Genomic DNA, 18943 nt, shown 5'->3' on the forward strand with positions numbered 1-18943 from the left:
CATTGGAGGACCCGTCCCAGGACCCGCCCCCCAGCCCCCACTGGCCCCCTCTCGGACCCGCCCCCAAGGCCCGCCCCGCCCGCTCCTGGCGGCTCCGCCCCGACCCCTCCCTCCCGGGCGGCAGGGCGCACTGAGGCCTTCCGAGCGCAGCCCCTTCCTTACAAGGAGGGTCGGCGCTGGCCCCGGGGCCCCACGGCTCCGCGGGACGGGGTGTCGCCCGTGCGGTCCCACCTGGCCCTCCGGGACCCCGGACGCGGGTCGACGGATGGGCGCGAGGACGGGCCTCCCGGCTGGGGCGGCCGGGCGCTGGCCTCTCTGCGGAGACGCTCGGGCCAACGCTGGGGTTCGGGGTGGCCGGGCTCGGACCCCACGGAGGGGAGCAGGGTGGGGCGGGGAGTGGGGCCGCCCCGCGAGAGTTTGGGGGACAGTGGGAGGGTGAGGCGAGCGCCCGGCTGGGGTGGGCCAGAGGCGGGGAGGCGGGTGCGTGCCGGGCCCTGGGCGCGGTGCGCAGCTGGGACGCCTTCCCGGGGGCAAGCGGCGGCGCCCCAACCCGGGTCCCCACTCCAGCTGGAGGCGGGCCATCTTCCTGCGTCCGACCGGGGCCTCCGCGGGTTACCTGGGTGAAAGCTGCAGACCTCAGAGCCTCTTCCAGGGTCTCCTCCTCTCTCTTCTCGGGACACCTGCTGCCCCCTCTCCACCAGGCCGGCTCTGCGCCGGGAGGGGTGGGGAGGGGTGGGTTCGGAGACAGGGCGCGTCCCCGCCTTCACCAGGAGGTTGCTCAGCCGAAGGTTCTGGGGCCGGGGTGACAGGGAGGTTCTAGTACTGAGACTTGGGGTGCAGGGGTCTCCCTCTCTGTCCTCCAGGACCCCCTCCAGTGGAGCAAGCCGTCTCAGGCTGTCGAGATGCCCGGGCCCCAGGGGGAAGTGTGGCCTTTAGCTTCACTGCCGTGGTACCTGGAGCTGGCCAAGGAGCCCACCGCAGGCCCTGTCCCCCCCTCTTGGCTGCAAAGCCCCCCACCCTGAGCCTTACACATACACGCCTCCACGGCCCATCTGGCCACAGACCTCACTCCTCCCCCACCCCAGGCTCTGTCCTCCGTCCTGGCTGCAGAGACCCCACACCTGACCCCAGGCTCTGCCCAGCTCTCAGGTCTCGTCTGAATCGGGATTGCAGGCGGCAGCTTCCGACTTCACCTGGGATTCCGGCCGGGCCAGGCAACAGAGGAAGCCGGGGTGCTGAGCCAGAGAAGGGGTGACAGGTGCTGCTGTCCAACAGGCCGCCCGCCCCCGGGAGAGAGGATGCGGTTTTCTCGACCCTTCGGGAACCAGGGACCGGCAGGCTGAGCCCGCCCGTCCCCACCGTGGGCCTGGGCCGAAGTGCCTTTCTCTCAACCCCTCTGCGGCTCAGAACTGGCCGCAGACGGGCTTCTATTTCTCGTTTCCTTGAAAAGTTTCACGCTCTGGACGCCAGGTAAGTCCAGAATCTTAGAGTCGGAAGAACAGGGAAAGCAGGAGGTCCCCCTGAGGCCCGCTCCCTGTGACCTGCGGTCCTGACTCTTTAGGTTGAAGCTGGGCTGCACCTTCTCTGTCCCACACAGCCCCGAGCACCACTGAAGTTACTATTAACGATGCAAATGAAAGAACGAAAAACACTACTCATTATTACGTTCCCGGTATCGTATTAGCCAAAAGGCGAGCATTCAGTCCACTTTTCAAAACCTGTGCAAGTGCCGTGGCATAAACGTGTGGGTTTGCCGATGGCAGAACTGCTCTGGGAGGTGAGTGCCAGACTCCGGGGGCAGAGACATGTGAGGGACAGTCATCGCAGGGGCCTGGGGGATGGGGTGGGCTCCCAGCACTCCCGCCCCCACGATGGGGTGGCCAGAGCCACAGCCCACAGAGCCACGCCCCACGGCGCAGGCGGCCAGAAGCCAGCCAGCGGGGTTGCCGGCTGTACCATTCCTGGAGGCTACCACTGGTCGTCTGTGAATGAGATTGTGTTTTGAGTTCACAGCATAGAGTCAGTCCTGGCCACACTCGGAAAATCGCCTGAAATAGTGACATCGGCTCTTACCAAGCTGGGAGAGTCCCCTTCGCGATGGGATGGGATGGCAGGTTCCATCCTGGTGTGGGAGTCAGAGGACCCTTTTTCCGGCTCTGGCTGCTGGACCAGCGCACCCTTTGTGGGGGATGACACTGCCCCCTGGCCCTTGGGCCACTGACGAGACCTGGACGACCTCTGTCTACACTCCAGTTATCAAAACCCAACTCGAGTTGGCACATGCTCGTCTGCACGGTGGCCACACGGAGGCCGCCCGTGAGCGGAATCATCTGTACTTGTAAGACACTGTGCTGGTTTTTCAGGGCCACGGGGCAAAGGACCGCATGCTGGCGGCTTAAACAACAGAAGCCCTCACAGTCCAAAGTCAAGGTGTCGGCAGCCGTGCTCCCTGCAGGGGTCTGGGGACCCTTCCTGCCTCTCCAGCTTCGGGGGCCTCCAGGCATCCCTGGGCTTGTGGCCCCATCACCCTGACCTCGGCCTATGTCTTCACGTGGCCTCCTCCCCCGTGTCGGTTTCCTCCCTGTGTCTCCTAAGGACACTCTCGTGGATTTAGGGCCCACGATGGTAATGCGAGGTGCCCTCCTGTAGAGGCTCCTAGTCATATCTACAGAGACCACCTTCTGTGCTCCCCCCCAGGACGGCGCTCAGCCCACGGGCCTGGCTTCCTGGCACGTTCTGTTTCCCATGCCTCGTCCACCCTAGCTCCCACCTGGCTACCTCAGGCTCTGGACCCTGGGCCCCCCCCCCCCTGAGGACCACCCAGACGGGAGGCAGAGGGCGCCTGTGGGCGGGAAAGGGCCGGGGCCTCAGGCTATACCTAGCTCCACACACTAGGCATGAGAGTGTTCCTTATTTTAAAACCTGAAGTCCGTCCTCTTGGTTGAAATGCATTCCTGACCGCATGCTCGGAGGCCCGGGCAGCTTCCATCCTCGGCCACGCAGTGTTCCCCCACGTGGGAAGCTGCTCGTGGGCCGCGGCACACGCAGGCTCTCACCCAGGCGGCAGGGGGACACCGGTGGGCACGAGGCGGCCCGTCCATCTCGCCGGGGGGACGGAGCTTTGGCGACTCCCCCTTGGTGCTGCTCAACCAGGGAAGAGTTGCCCTTCATCGAAGCCTAGACCCAATGGAGCCAAAATAACCCCGGGCAGCCAAGGAAGGAGGGACGACCTCCAGCCAGCTCTGAGCCCCTTGGGGAGCTGCTGCCCGGGGTGGGGCGCCTCAGCCAGCTGGGGACCGCTCTGTCCGCTCGCTGCTGGTCGGTGCCCAGCAGGGCCCCCTCCTCGGGGTGAGATGCACGGGATGGACGGACAGATGGCTCCTGGGGAGGAATGTCCTCACCACAACCCAGCTCGGTGACCGTGGACGCCCAGAGCCCGCTCTGGCCCACGCTGGCCCTGCCCTGCTGCACATCCCGCCTGGAGTGGATGTCCGATCGGGGCCGCCGACGTCAGGTGCGGGATCCAGTCAAAATGAAAACTTGGGGCCCTCGTTCCAGATTGTGAAGAATCTCACGATGGTGGCGGCCGAGCCCTGGACCAGCACGGGATCCTCCTGGGGGCCCTAGGCGTGCACAGCCCTGATCACCGTCCCGATTTTCAGGCGATGCTCCTGGGACTCAGAGAAGTTGAACAGCTGACCCAGGACACACGGCAGGCTTGGGGCAGGGCTGGCGTCCCCCACCAGTGTGTGCTTGATACTCACCTTGGAAACCTGCTTGTTTGGCTCATAGACGTATCCTTGCAGTCATAAACGTGGGCATAAAGTCTTATTTCAGAAAGCCAGAAAAATTCCTGATGGTTTAAGATGATTCCTTAATTTTTATTCTAATAAGACTTTCAGGACCTGGGGTCTGTTATTAACTTTGCTTCTAAGACAGTCTCGAGAGGCATCAGCTCACCAACTCGGGGTGGAGGCCTGGTGCTTCCCCTTGGCTTTGGGGACCCCTCCTGCCCACGCATCCTTCTCCACCTCTGGTCATGCCAAGCCTGCGGTGCTAACCCTGGCAGCATGGCGCGTGGGCTCTTAGCACAGTGACAGACTCTGAGTTCTTCCCCGGGCTGTTGGTCGTCGTTGCTGTGATCACAGTGGCCGAGGTGGTGCCCCTGTGTCCATCCGAGGCAGCCTACCTTGGCTTTTCCTTTTTCCCAACGTCGCATGAGGCTGAGGGCGTATGGTGCCAGCACAGGCGTGCACGCGATTTCCTGAATGTGCCATCAAGTTCGTTTAACGCCTGTGCACTCCGGGCGTGAGGGCCGGAGGACAGTAGGACAGTCGGACACCCCGAAGTCACGGCGGACGGCATTACAAACTGCAGGGCTTGAGGTGGGTGTGTGAACGAGGCGGCTTTCTGTGGTCCCTTCAGGAGGATGTGGAAGTGTATCCACGTCACAGAGGTTCTAAACATAGAAACAGTTGAACAGAAATCAAAGCCATTTTGATAAGCTTGTTCTTCCAGCATCTGTGGAAATCCATCATAAGACGTCCACTGCAGGAGAGTCACTGACTCTGCCTGACACCGTGTCTCGTCGTCTGGAAAGGATCCCGGGACAGAGGCACCACGCCTCCCCGGAAACCACGCCGGGGTCAGCTGCCCCGTGGGAGCAGAATCCGCCCTTCAGCCCAGTCCTAGCTTTTCCCACTTATTTAAACTAATAATCTGTTCTTCTGTGCTGCCTTCTTAGCACGTGGAGAGCCCAGCACGAGTCCTAATCTGTTAAGGTAGCAGCTACTGGGTCAGCTGCCCTCTCCCTGCGTTCTCTGAACGCGCTCTTGAGAAGCGCCACCCCCATTTCCTGCTGTTCAGAGGGAGCGTCACTGCTGGGAGTTAAGGTCTGCGAGCCCTCGGCCCTGGCGCGTCTTCACCAGTGACAACAGCAGCTGTCTGAGCCTGTGTGGGTTCAGTCGGCTCTGCTCCCGTCATTGCATTTCCTGAGTTTGCAAAGGAAAACGGGTGTGTGTGCAGCAGTAGCCAATATGCATCAAATTATCACTGAACAGACTTCTGCTTCCAGGCAAGATGGGATAACAGGAACTAGGTTTACCTTCTCACATGAAACAACCCCAAACTGGATGAAATACATGAAGCAATGGTTTGCAAGGCACTGGACAGCAGGTGACAAAGGACAGTGACCCCGAGTGACGGGAGCCCCGGCTGACGTCCTAGATAGCGTCCAGGTGCAGGGAGAGGACCCGGGCGGAGCCGGCAGCCTCCCCAGGTGAGGGGACAAAGCGGAGAGACTGGGGGGTCCAAAGTGGACAGAGTAGCACAGAGAGAGCTGCGCAGCCCCCTAGAGTGTGCAGCTGAGCGCTGATGCCCTCACATAGGTGAGGGCACCAGCAAGGCTGGGAGTGGACCACTGCAAATGTCAGAGGGGGCAGAGCTGACACCCACACAAGGTCATGAGCGATGCGGGGACCGGCCAACAAGAAGACTTCACGATTCTCAGGCGTCTGGGGTGCCTGGAAAGAAAGGGATTGCTCTGGAGAGGGGATGGTAGACCGCAGTCTGAGCTCTGCCCTGGTCTTGCCTACAAATCTTAGCAGCAAGGCACAGAGACCAAACTGCATCTCAGACCAAACTTCAAGAAAATTTACTGTATAAGAATACAGAAATATCTAGCACCCAAAAGGTACACTTAACAATCACTGGCATTCAATGAGAACTATTAGGTGTGCAAAGAAGCAAAAAAAAGTAAGACCCATAATGAGAAGATAGATGAATCAATTGAAATGGACCTAGAACTGACACAGGGCAATAAAACAGTATTATAACTTATTCCACGTGTTCTAAGATTATAGCAACACTACCGATTAAATTCATGGAGGTAAAAACTACGATGCATGAGATAAAATACCCAAGGCGTTACTGGCAGGTTACACCATGGAGAAGTGTAGCAATGCCAACTATCCAAAATGAAACAGAGATAAAAGAGAATCAAAAAAAAAATCATCACAGGGACTTCCCTGGCGGTCTACTAGTTAGGACTCTGCGTTTCCATTGCAGGGGGTACAGGTTTGATCCCTGGCTGGGGAGCTAAGATCCCACATGCTGTGTGGCACCACCAAAAAAAAAAAAAAAATCATCAGTGACCTGTGGGACAGCTTGAAGGAGCCTAATGTATGTTTAGTTGGAGCCCTTGAAGGAGGGGAGAAAATATTGGGGTTGGAGTAAAGAAAAGATGTTAGAAAAAAAAAATGAATGCCAAAATGTTTCCAAATTTGATGTAAACTCAACCCAAAGGTGCAAGAAGCTCGATGAAGCCCAAACATGAAGCCCAAGAGGGAGGCTCAGCCTGTACAGCTGTCCCACCGCTCAACTCCGTGGTCACGGGGAACCCTTGAGGCAGCAGGAGACGGCACCACACCGGGCGGGGGTGGGCACAGAGGTGAGGACGCTCGCCCACCCACGCCCGTGACCAGAGGGTTGCTCGGGCTTTGTTTTGGGAGATAATCCCTGTGTGCCCGAGCAGAACCCACATGTTCCAGAAAACGAGTCCAGGGTCCTGAAGATGCCCCCTAATTCGGGCTTGTTCGTCGTGTTGTCCAATCTGTATTTTTACTTCCTTTCCAATGTGGTGGCCTGACACAGCCGAGAGGGGTGTGTTGGAAGCACTTCTGCACTTTTCCCATGGCTTCTGCCAGTGTTTGCATTACACGTTTTCCTTTGATGGTGGTAAACTCAGCTTTTATTCATCTAAGAATGTGTTTCTGCTCTTTTTCCTAAGTATGCATTGCCGGGTACATGCTTCTAGGTTGACACCCATGTCTGTCACGCTTTGTGGACACCACTTCCCTCCTTTTGTTGTTAGTATCCAGAAGTCTGCTGTTCTCTGTAGGTGGTCCGTTCTCCTTCTGGTTGTTTTTAAGGTCAGATTGTCTGGTGTTCTGCCTTTCTCTCCAAGAGGTCTAGGCGTGGGTTTCTTTTTTATTTATGCTGCTTGTTATACATTATGCCTCCTGTACCTGTACTTTCATGTCCTTTGTTAGCTCAGGGGAACCCTAATATCATTCCTTATAACCCTTCCCTCCCTGAGTTCTTGTCTTCCTGGCCTCTAGCATCTGAGACCCCATCTTTCCTCTGTCTCTGCCAACCTTCCCTTCTTTCTGTCCATCTCTCATCCTCTCTGCTGCGTCTGCATTCTGAGTAATTTCTTCAGATGATTTTCCTGTTTAATAACTCTTTCTTCAACTATGTTTAATCTGATGTTTTGTTTACCTGTTAACGTTTATTTTAACAAGTATATTTATTTCTAAAAACTCTATTTGCATCTTTTACATATCTTCCTGATCATGTAGAAAATCTTCTTTTTGCTTATTTCTGTGATTTTCATATATTTAAATATTTCATGCACCCTATTGAATAGTCCATATTTCTAATTCCAAATCTCAAGTTCCTGGGGCCTAAATCCACTTTTACTGTTTCTGTTGACTTCCACTCACAATGGTGTGTTTTCTCTGATCTTTGATTGTGAGCTTATTTTGCTTGATCTTAAACCCTGAAATCTAGAAATCTAAGAAATCTAGGATCTCAACTTCAGCCGCCTTATTTCAGTTTATTTCTGCTGGAGTCCCTGATTTAGTCCTGGAATCTTGCACCCAGCCCTGCTCTTGGTTCAAGGCCTGGTTTCAAAGAAGCCCACCCTTCTGTGTACTCATCTACTACTTATTTCCCAGCTCACTTTCTCTAGTTTCTTCAGGGTTTTCTCACTTTCTTCAATGCAGGATGCAATAAAAATGCATTTTTAAGCAAGTGCTTATTGTTCTGTAGTAAAAACGTCACCATACAGCCTGGGAGCCCTTTCTTCATATCTCGTGTCCTAGGTCCTCCGTCCATATTCATGACTCAGAGGGCCATAGCCCTAACGCCCATCATGTGGTCCCTGCATGCTTTTTGTCAGTGCTTTCTAGCCACCCAGCTTCTGAACCTGTTCTCTATTTGGGGGATCTTCTGGATCTTCTTTGTGAGCTTGGCTGGGAGGCAGAGGCCACCTCCCCTCTGGAAGCCGGAGGCTCATCTTTTCTTAAGGTTGAGGTCAGATGAGCGGCTGGGTCCCTCAGTCCCATGAGCCCATGTGGACTTGGAGGTCCCCATGCCATGGGGCAGGGGAGCTGCCACCTGGTACCATAATCCAATTTCAAGTAATTGGGGTGACAGCAGTTCCACTAGCAGGTCCTGTGGGGACCAGGTCTCTGCAGACTTTGGGGGCTGGGGGCAGGAGCCAGAGTGCTGCTGGCAGCCCAGAGGGACACCCAAACCCTGTGGAGGAGGGCAGAGAGGGCTGGAGGTGGCAGGGAAACAGGGACAGGGAGGGGCCGCTCCAGGTTTCCGGCAGGTGAGAGGGCGCAGCAGTCTTCAGCTTGGAGGCAGGGCCCCCTGACTGTGTTGATGGGGATGAGAAGTGTGTGCCGGGAGGGGGGGGGACTGTAGGAGGGCTGGCCCACCCTGGAGAGGCCCGAGGGCGTGTGGGGGGTCTTCTAGGTGGTCCCCAAGGGAGAACACGTTCCGTCAGGAGGAAGGGGCTGGAAACGGACTCTGTGACTGAAGAACATGGGCATGAGCAGGTGAGGCCAAGGGGCGCCTTGCGTCACGTACGACACACGCGTGTGCTCTCCTGATGAGGGACCACACAGGCGGCCCGGAGGCTAACCCTCTAGGAAGGGACCTCATCACCGTGCGGCTCACGCGGAGGAAGTGGGATTTCAGTAGCAGGGCCTCCGACCGTGTTGATGGGGATGAGCACGGCCAGCACAGGTGTGACCACGGCCGTGCGGGTGAGGCAGGCTATGCCCTGGATGGTCACCGCCTGCAGTGGGCCTGATTCAGGGGAGTGACAGGGACAAGGCTGGGGCGGCTGCCCCCGGGAATGGGCTTGGGAGCCAGTTCTGGAGGCCCAGACCAGGCCTGGTTCACACTGGACTTCAGAGCCCAGCACTAGTGTGGTGGGCAGGCCAGGGGTCAGCTGCCAGCCCTCCACAGAAGCAGCCACTTGAAACCCAGGGACTTAAAATTTACCAAGACTGATTTCAAGGTTATTGTCATTAAAATTAATTTTTATTTTTTCCTATAAAACTTACTAAGGAATTCTGAATTTTCTTAAAAGCTACTTAAATTCCTACAGTTAAAAACATTAATAGTCAACAAAGTAAAAACATGGCACCCACTCCATCTTGAATCGTCTTTCTTTCTGGAATAACACTTAGACGTGTTTAGAAAAATATGAAAGTCTTTAACGTATGGCTTCCAGAGTGAGTGAAATGCAGAGGTCATAAAACTCTTCCCACGTAGCCAGAAGCAGAGGGGCTTATGCTCCCTCTTCCCTCCTGACTCTCATGGAGGGTGTGGGGTCTGATGGTGACAGCAGGGTCTGAAGGTGGACGGCGCGGTCTGAAGGTGGACGGCGGGGTCTGACGGTGGACGGCGGGGTCTGACGGTGGACGGCGGGGTCTGACGGTGGACGGCGGGGTCTGATGGTGGACGGCGGGGTCTGACGGTGGACGGCGGGGTCTGATGGTGGACGGCGGGGTCTGACGGTGGACGGCGGGGTCTGATGGTGGACGGCGGGGTCTGATGGTGGACGGCGGGGTCTGACAGTGGATGGCAGGGCCCAGGTCTCCTCCTAGAGTTGGAAATGAGGCCAGGCTGTGTGAGCAGCTCTGGAGGGAGGGGGCGTCCTGGGGCCCTGGGGGATGCGCTTGCTCTATAGAGGCTGAGGAGCCCGGTCCTTGAGCTCCGGGTCCTCAGGCATTACGATCATGGTGACCCTGCGGGAGTCGTCGGATCCAGTGGACTCCTCGGGGCTGCAGCCCTCCTCCATGCTGACGACAGGGGTCACCATCATCCCATACTCTTCTTCCTCGATGACGGGCAGGCCCTTGGGCATCTGGATGTACGGCACCGTTGCCCACGCACGGGGCACCTCCTGGATGGCCGGCTGGTTGTTCGGCTTCCCGGAGATGTTGATGACCGTGGACTCCAAGCTCCAGGGCTTCTGGCTGCCAGGGAGGGTGTCCCAGTGCCTCTGGGACCACGTGTCCTTTCTGTGGCCATGCAGAGAGGACAGGAGAGAGTAGTTTTCAGGGACTGACTCCACAGGCAGCATACTGGCGGAGAAGGAGCCCTGGAAGGGGCTCTCAGTCGGCGCAGGTCCCTGGGCTCCTGCAGAAAAAGGAGACATTCCCGTGAGCACCTCAGAGGGGTGTGTGCAGGGGTCGGGGGCGCCGAGCCCTGGCACACGGCCCCGCACACAGCGCACGGCGCCCCACACGGCACAGAGCCGGCCGTTGCAGCAAAGACCAGGCTCGGCTCTGTGCACCTCTTGTCCTGCCCTTTTGCATTTCTGTAAGTTTTATCTCGTTCTTCCTCAAATGTGTTTGGTAATTAAAGAATAGTTTTCTGTTCTCTACAGATATTTTGAACTTTGCCTTTTATTTCTCTAAACAAAATAAATCCTCATAGTTATTTGCTGTTTTCGCCTGCTGAGTCCCGAGGCCTCTGTGTCTGTTTCCGCTACAGTTTCTGTGGATTCTCTCTCCAGCGCTTTGTCCCCACGTGAAGTCGGTCACTCTTACTGAGAGCTGCTCACTTTCTTGCAGTTCTCTTCGTGACGCCTTTGATGAAGGAGCAGCAAGTCTCAGAGGGTCTCCGCCTGGCACCCAGGATGGCCCTAACCCTCTATGTCACTTCTCAGCTTGGGGGCTCAGGGGATCAGCCCCCTTTCACAAAGTTAGGGACAGCCTGGTGTTCCGAATAGTCAGCAGTGATTTTTCTCTTTTCCTCACACCCCCAAGGTTTGAGGCTGATTATTCCTGTGTCCTTTGGGGCTAGAGATTTGGGGTCCTCTGGCTCACCTCCACATTTTGGGGTCCCAGTTTTATGGGACAACTTAACCCATATAGTTAAGTTGGCTCTGAACTTGGCCTTCTGTTTCTACCTCCTGTACGTCTGTGAAGATCAAGGTCACCAGGGTTGGCAGGTGCCCTGGGCTTCTCTCTGGGGTTCTCCCTGCCTCAGTCCCAGCCCAAGAACCCCTCACCGCCTGGCTGGTCCATCATCACCTTCAGGAGGACCCACGCGTGGGCGCACCCTCACACACCTACGGGGCTCGCTTGTCGGGAGCACGCTCTGTCCTCAGAATCAATCTGCATACTCGGGCTCATGGAACAGCCTCTCCCTTCTCCCCTCCCTGCTTCATGGATGCCATGTTTGTGTTTGTGAGCCTTCAACTCCAGCTTACGTGGATGACGTAACATCAGTTAACCCTTCCAGCCTCCATCTCCCTTCCAGGAGTCGGAGTCTCCGAGTCCTACATCGAGCGTGCTGAAGGGTTAGCAGCTCAAGAAGGTGCCCTGTGTGCTCTACCGGGATGCACACTCATGAGACGATATCGTCATGAACGTTAGTTGGTGAAAGGCTGAGTGGTGAATATTTTTTTAAACTCTGGAAGGATGAAGACTCACAAACAGTGAAGACGCTGCGTGAAATCACTCGAGACCCCGGCAGGCGGGATGTGGTGGAGCCACGTTGGAGCGTCCGTGGAGCACACTGGACCTTCTGTTCCCGTCGCCACCCAGACTCTCTGGTGGGACCCTGCCCTGTGCGGCCACCATGAGGTCGGCCACCATCACTGCTTGCGGTCCACAGCTCGGATTGGTGGCCACAGAAGGATGCCCAGAGCCAGCCCTCAGTCAGGGGCAGACGTTCGCTGCTGGTGCTTCAGCCGGTGTCCAGCTCCACCTCTTGGACTGCTTTTTGGCACAGAGGTGGGCAGGGCAAACACATGGGACGTCGGGGGCTGTCTGAGGACACATCACAGAGACAAGCGTCCCAGCCCTGAGTTTCCATGCTGATTTCTCTCTCCTTTTTTTTTTTTTTTTTTCTTTAAAAAATATTTAACTCTCTAGAAAATCACACTTGGGTAGATCTCAACATGACCCAAATTGCCAAATAGCTTACCTGAAGCTGAGCCTCGGTTTTCAGCCATGTCTCCTTCCATAGGCTGCCTTATTTCTTGTTGATCATTTGCATCCTACAGAAGAGAAGTAATACGGAATGCGTGATGCAGTATTTGTTAAACTGCCAAAGGGGACAAAATGTAGTGACAAGAGGATGTTTTAGAGACAGACAAGCCTGTCTCTCCCCCGGATGAGCTCTGAGATGTGGGCAGTCGGTCACCTCTAGAGCCTCAGAGCATTCATCTCTGTGTGTGCCTAGAACCACCACTGCTTCTGGTGGAGAATGTTGGCTTTTTCTCCCGCATGTGCATCAGGATAAAGACAAGTGTGCTTTGCCTAATGTGTGTGAGGGTCTCATGGAAGCCAAGGAGACCTGTGTGGGTTCCCAGCACGAGAAATGGTGGGGCACACACAGGTCATCGCAAACCTGGCAACTTCTCCATATAACTCGCTGCTCTGTGGTGCTGGGGTCTGGCTACCAGGGAGCCCCTAGTGTTTTACACCCACATCTGAATACAGGCATTTTGTTCCTTGCCCTGGTGCTAACCTGGCCCAGCAGACTGATGACTTTATTGTCCCATGTCTGCCCAGCGAGCCAACAGGAAGGGTGACCACAGTTCTTGCCAGACTTGCCAAAGGGTCAGGGATGGTGATAATTTCAACTTTCAGTGCTGAATGTGGCATGAACCAGAGACTGGGACTATGCAAAACTGTTCTTTGAAGATTTGGAAAGACTTACAAGTAAACATGTCACTAGGAGACTTCTAAATCAAAACAGCATGTCTAAAATATGCTATAGTCTCCCTCCCCTGATCCAATACTTTAAAATTATAGTCAATATATAAATAGATACATAAAGGGGTAAAGATATAACTTCAGGGGAAAGCAAGAAGGGAAACCCTAGCTGGGCCAGAAAAGACAACTCCCAAAGAGGAGGAAGCAAATGGGCACAGAAGGACATGGTCAGAGGAGTGTGCTGCGGACGGTGGGAGAGACCCGCGTGGAATCCGCCGTGAGAGGGGCAGGGTGCTGCCATGGTTGGGGGGGTACCCCCAGCGGATAACTTGCTGGGACCACCGCAGGCCGAGCAGCCAGGCAAACGATCGCTGCTACAAACCTTCCTGAGTCCACAGGCGACAACGGGGTGTCTGCCCCCAGATGAAAGCACTGGAGCAGTCATCTTGGTAGAGACAGGGCAGTGTGAGAAAAAGTACACAGAGGAACAGATGCCCAGGAAGCAAAGGTGAGGTGAGGTGTTGCCAAACCATCTAGAAATTACTGGAACTGAGGGGAGACAAAATATCACTTTGGAATGACAATAAAAACCGGACAAAGCAGGTAGGTGAAACAGTGGGGGACTGTGGAATGGAGATTTGTGGGGAAGGAGGTGGCTGACGGCTACGTTAGAAGTGCAGCAATGGTTTGCCAGGGAAGAGGGGTGCAGCCGCAAGCTTTAGAGGTTCGCCCTCCACAGAGGCGACCCTCGTGCTGAAAGGAGCTGTCAGTCACCCGTCTCACACGTGGAGACTGATCAGACGCTGTAACATCTGGGGTGGGGGGGGAGCGGCTGCCACCGTCTGTTCTTTAGTCCTGCTGCGGCTCCGGGCAGAACAGCCTTCATTCCCGGAGCAGTTGGCTGACGCACCCCACAAGTTCGGGGTTGTGTGTTTTGCTTGGCCTGGCCTTGCCCTGAGGGGCAGGCACAGGTGCCTGCCTTAGTTTTGGCCCCCTTGGCAGCAAGAGCTTCCGTCAGTGCCACCTTCTGGAAGATTTAAAGAGACAGAACCTTTGCCCTCTATTTGCAGCCAGACATTTAAGGAAGTCTTTGTCAGGTCACTAGCTGACCACAGAGATAACGGAAGAGAAATTTCAGTGACAAGAAATACACACTTGGCAAAAATAGTTTGGAAAAGTCACAAACACATAGTTCCAGCCTTCCACAGGCAAAAGTCTATAATCCCTGAGGAGCGAATCTGACTTCCAGAGTTACCACATTATAATACTCAGAATATCCAGTTCTCAACAAAAAATTATAAAACATACAAAGAAACAGGAAGCCCAGACTTTCAAATTAATAGTAAAGGATATTAAATCGGCCGTCTCAAAAATGCTCAGTGAGGCAGAGGACATCATGGACAAAGAATTAAAGGAGATCAGGAAAATGGTGTATGAACAGATAAGAATATCAGTAAAGAGGCAGAAATTAGAAAAAGAAACTAAACGAATTCTGGAGCTGAAAAATAAGAAAACTGAAATAAAAAATTCACTGGAGGAGATCAGCATATTTGAGCAGGCAGGAAAAAGGATCAGAAAACTTGACGAAACTGAAATTATCCAGTCTCAGGACCGTAAAGAAAAAAGAATGAAGGAAAGTGGACAGAGGCTGGTGGACCTGTGGGACACATCAAAGGTATCAACATACGTGTTGTGGGAGTCCCAGGAGGAGGGGAGAGGGGAAGAGAACAGAAAAATACCTGAAGAAATAATGACTGAAAGCTTCCCAAAGATGAAAAACATACATCTACAAATCCAAGAAGCTTAACAAACTTCAAGCAAGATAAACTAAAACAATCCACACTGAAACATTACAGCCAAATTCTCAGAACCTAAAAAGAGAATTTTGAAAGCAGCAAGAGAGAAGCAACTGATCACAAACAAGGGATCCTCAGTGTGATAAACAGTGATTTCTCATCAGATTCCATGGAGGCCAGGAGTCATTGGGGTGACATAATGTCATGAAGGAAAAAAAAAAAAACCCTGCCAACCAAGAATTCTATACACAACAAAAGTATCTTTTAAGAATGATGGAGAAATTAAGACATTTTCAGGTAAACAAGTGCTGAGGGAATCTATCACCAATAGACTTAACACAGTTTACACAGCCCCTCCAAATTCTTCAGGCTAAAATGAAAAGATACTAAGACAGTCTTTCAAAGCTGCTTGTGGACGTCAGGACTCCCACAAGGGCTGCTGGCGGTGCCTCCGTTTTGGGGCCCGTCTGCTTCTATCACACACACACCATCCCGCGGCCAACAGCCTTGGCCCTCCTTTCTCTGCTGCTCTGCACTCAGCTGGGTTGTCCTGAGGAGCACCCCTGCGTCACAGGCAAACCAGCCATCCTAACCTCAGTGTGGGGAGCCTGGCTTCTACACAGAGTCTCACTCTGCACTTGGGGCTCAGAGGTCGGTCCCCCGGGCTCACCTGGAGCTGCAGGGAGCTCTCTGAGCCGATGGTCCTGAGGGAGGTCTCACTTGAGCACCTGGACGGTGGCGACAGGAACTCCTTCCACTTCACTCTGCTGGGGCCGTGGGAAACAGAGTCAGCAGGGAGGCGGGGGCGTGGCATGTGGGGGACACGGAAGGAGGCCACGTGCAGCGTCTGAGGGCTGGAGAGGGTGTGAGCATGTGCGTGCATGTGTGTGTGTGTTTGGTGGGTGAGATTCAAGTAAATGACTTGTTCCTTTTAATTTTTATTTTAAATTGTATTCAGTGACACCAGATGAAAGTGATTGAGCTTGGAGGGTAAGGGTGCAATCTCCAAATGCTTACAGCATAGGAAATGTTTTATAAAAGTAGCTTTTTATTTAAAGCTCTCCCTGTTGCTGAGTAAGTGAATAAAGAGTGAGTAATTTACTTACTGTCAAGTTGTGAGTGTGTTCATTGTTACATGCCATTCTAAGATATAAGACTCTCGTGGCCACACACAGTTTTGCCAGGGGACAGAGCATACGCTTTAACACGTGTGCTTGAAACTGGGTCAGGGCCTTTGTAAAGGGCCACTTCCTGCCCTTGAGGCAGGAAGGTGGGCAGCGGGCTGGCCCGTGTTCCTGGGAGGCGAACAGACTCAGTGCCCACTGGACTCAGGCCTGCGTCAGGAGGACACTATGGGAAACCATCGGAAGGGCGTCCTACATGTTCACAGAGAGAGAAATCAAACGAGCATGACTCATATGTGTCCATTAGCTCAGGTGTCAGTTGTAAAGAAGGTGACGGGGAGCACTCAGGACTTTCCAGGCTGGGGGACAGCCGTGAGTGACAGTGTCAGAGAGTTACCTGAATAATTGTATTTTCTATTATGTCTTCCCCCAAATACCCCATCACAGATGAACCACTCTCCTCAGGAATCTGTGTTAAGAGGAGCATACAGCCCTTTGTCAGGTAGAAAAGCTCACAGACTTACCCCACTGTGGATGAACTCAGGTTGGCATCCAGTTCCTGTGGGGGGAAAGGAGTAAACGATGATTCATCAAGTTAAAAAAGAAGCCCTCGACACGGAGCTTACCTTACACAAAATCAAGCCCATCATCAGTGGACTTTGAGTAACGGTACCTCAGGGGCTCCCAGGTCCAGGGAAGGATCTCTGGTGGGTGGTACCCTAGCCCCAGTCCTCGGGTTCTGGCCTGAATTGCATCCCCTCCATTTCTATGTTGAAGTCCTAGCCCCTCGTGACTTTGTGGCTGTATTTGGAAACAGGGCCTTTAGAGCGGCAGTTAATGTGGAATGAGGTCATTAGGGTGTGTCCTCGTCCACTGTGCCTGCTTTCCTCACGTGAGGGGGAGATTCGGACGAAGGCCGTGTGATGGCCGAGGAGAGATGCTCAGAAGGACCAGCCCTGACTGCACCCTGACTGCAGACGTCCAGCCTCCAGAACTGTAAGAAAATAAACGTGTAGTTGGGCTGCCTGGCCTCTGCAGCCCCAGCGGAGAAATACACTGTCACACGTGCACGTGTTTTCACTCCCGTTTGGCGAGGACGGGGGTGGGGCGGCTGGGTCGCATGAAAGCATGTATCTGACTCCAGGTGCTGCTGGCTGGTCCGCCTTCCGCACCTCACCCGCAGGGCACAGGCCTCCACCTCCTCTGCCCCTTCACCACGCTTGGCATCAGTAAACGCTCTGATTGCAGCCGCGCTGGCGGGCGTGTGGTTACACCTTCCTGCCGTGCTCATCTGTATCTCCTCAGAGTCTAGTGATACCGAGCCCCTTTTCATGTGCTTACTTGCTGTCCTTCGATCCCTTTTGGTGAAGAGTTTGTTCAAATCTAACCCTAACCCTAACCCTAAACTTTGATGATGCCCCATGTACCATTTATTTCTTTTTCCTCCTTTTTTAACCTAAAAAAATCAAATATTTCATGTATTTTTACTCAAAAATCATGCAACCACAGAAAACACTTTGGGAAATAGAAAAAGAAAACTAAAAGTTACCCAGAGTTCAATCATTCTAATGCATTTTCATGAATTTTCTGTCAATCTTTTTTTCCCTATTTATAGGATTTGGTTTTTGTTTTATACAGTTGCAAACATGCCATATATGTAATTTTATATACTGCTTTCCCCCACTTATTACATCAGAAGCATTTAACTTTGTTATTTCATCTTCAAAGCCAGAATTTTCAATTGGTCCATCATCTGTCAGGACTGGATATTCAGCCCATTTTACTTAATCATTCACCTGAATTTGGATTTTTAGATTATTTCAGATTTTTCATTATTATAAACAATGTTACGGTGAACATCTTTGCAATAGAGCTTTGTCCACAGTTATGATTGGATCTTCAAGTTAACGGTAAGAAACAGTTGCGTGCTCCCAAGTGCTGGGTGCTGTGCTAGTGGAGCAACTCTGCAATCACCACCAACAAACTTAGAGGTTTGCACAGGAGTAGACGTGCACAGGGCTCCCTGCCCAGGTAACCGGCAGAACTGGGTTGAACCCAGGAAGCCTTAGAGTCTATTTTCATTCTCAGGAGTGCAATTCCTGGGCCCAAAAGTTTATTAATAGGTTTACCCAAAGGGAAGTCCTTTTAAAAATAAACCTTATGATCTAACATGCATCCTGGTGACTGTACTTGGAATCTGCTGAGAGAGTAGATCTCAAGGTTCTCTCTCTCACACACAAGGTGACGACATGAGATGCGATCATCTCACCATGTACACGCATGCCACTGCCCTCTTTCATAGACAGTGCTTTTGGCATTGTATAAAAGAAAACTTTGCCTAACACAAGATCTGGATGCCCGTCTGGATGTAAGAATGGACGTAGGAACATTCCGTTACAGTAGCAGCCCCGGAAACACCGGGTCAAACAGGCAACTCCTGCGCTGTGCGGTCCTCCCCCCGGTCCCTGAGTCCGGCCCCTGACCCCGCGCCGCGCTTACCTGCAGCCCCGAGGAGCTCTCGCCTAGGATGCTGATGGTAGAGTCCTGTTCTGTGAGCTTCACGCTGGTGGGACATACAGAAGGAAGAAAGGACACATATCAGCAGATGTGGACTTTTGGGGGCTCAGAATGGGCTGTGAGAGGCTGTGCGATCATACAAGGCTCAGAGAGAGAGCAGCTCTGCCGAGCCCTGGAGTCTGGCCTCTGACACTGAGAGAGAACAAATGCCCCCTCTTTTAAGCCCCTTAGTTTGTGAGGATTTGTTGCACTAGACCTAAAACAAACACAAAACTATTGCGTTGAATTATCTACGTGGGCCCAGTGTAATCATCTGAGCCTCTAAAAACGCAGAACCCAGGAAGAATAATTCAGAGAGATTTGAACGTAAGAAGGACTTAAACTGCCATTGCTGACTTGCGATTCAGGGGGAGGAGAAACGGTGAGAAGTGAATTCTGTCACTGTCCCCAGTGGGCTTGGAAGTGGATTCTCCCCCAGAACCTCCAGGGATGAACGAAACCTGGGGACACACGGTTGCTGTCTGTGGGGTGCAGAGAAGAGACCCAGTTTCATTCGACCAGGTTTCTGCCCCAAGGAAACCATGAGATAGTAAGTGTTGATGTGTGTCTTCACGTGTAAGATCTTATTCCTTGTTCATATTCTCAGCCCATCCATTTAACATTCCATAACAGATAAACAGTCCAGAAGAAATACTCTTTAGAAATTGGTACGATAACCACTGCTAGAGCAAGAGACACTTTGTAAAGTCCTCCGTGA

General features: G+C 53.4%; 1 protein-coding gene and 1 long non-coding RNA gene across 5 annotated transcripts in view; one reads left to right on the forward strand and one right to left on the reverse strand.

The window, feature by feature from the left end:
* The first annotated feature begins 448 nt into the window (after nucleotides 1-448).
* Nucleotides 449-5838, forward strand: LOC309623296. Of its 2 annotated transcripts, none has more exons than XR_014241308.1 (2): nucleotides 449-1470; nucleotides 1562-5838. It is a non-coding gene; the product is annotated as an uncharacterized lncRNA (long non-coding RNA). The 2 variants fall into 2 exon arrangements; XR_014241309.1 differs by having other exon boundaries at nucleotides 1598-5838.
* A 141-nt stretch (nucleotides 5839-5979) lies between these two features.
* Nucleotides 5980-18943, reverse strand: part of LOC309623295 (putative palmitoyltransferase ZDHHC11B) — a 37860-nt gene continuing 24896 nt past the window's right edge. For all 3 annotated transcript variants that reach the window (XM_082380054.1, XM_082380055.1, XM_082380056.1), the window contains 5 exons: nucleotides 18169-18232; nucleotides 16194-16228; nucleotides 15216-15312; nucleotides 12016-12088; nucleotides 5980-10218 (listed from right to left, as the gene is read on the reverse strand). In XM_082380054.1, coding sequence (XP_082236180.1) covers nucleotides 9761-10218; nucleotides 12016-12088; nucleotides 15216-15312; nucleotides 16194-16228; nucleotides 18169-18232 — 727 coding nt within the window. In that variant the 3' untranslated portion in view covers nucleotides 5980-9760. The remainder of the gene's footprint in view (nucleotides 10219-12015; nucleotides 12089-15215; nucleotides 15313-16193; nucleotides 16229-18168; nucleotides 18233-18943) is intronic.

Source organism: Balaenoptera borealis, assembly GCF_965194805.1.
Source record: "Balaenoptera borealis genome assembly, chromosome: 2".
In the NCBI taxonomy this organism is placed as follows: Eukaryota; Metazoa; Chordata; class Mammalia; order Artiodactyla; family Balaenopteridae; genus Balaenoptera; species Balaenoptera borealis.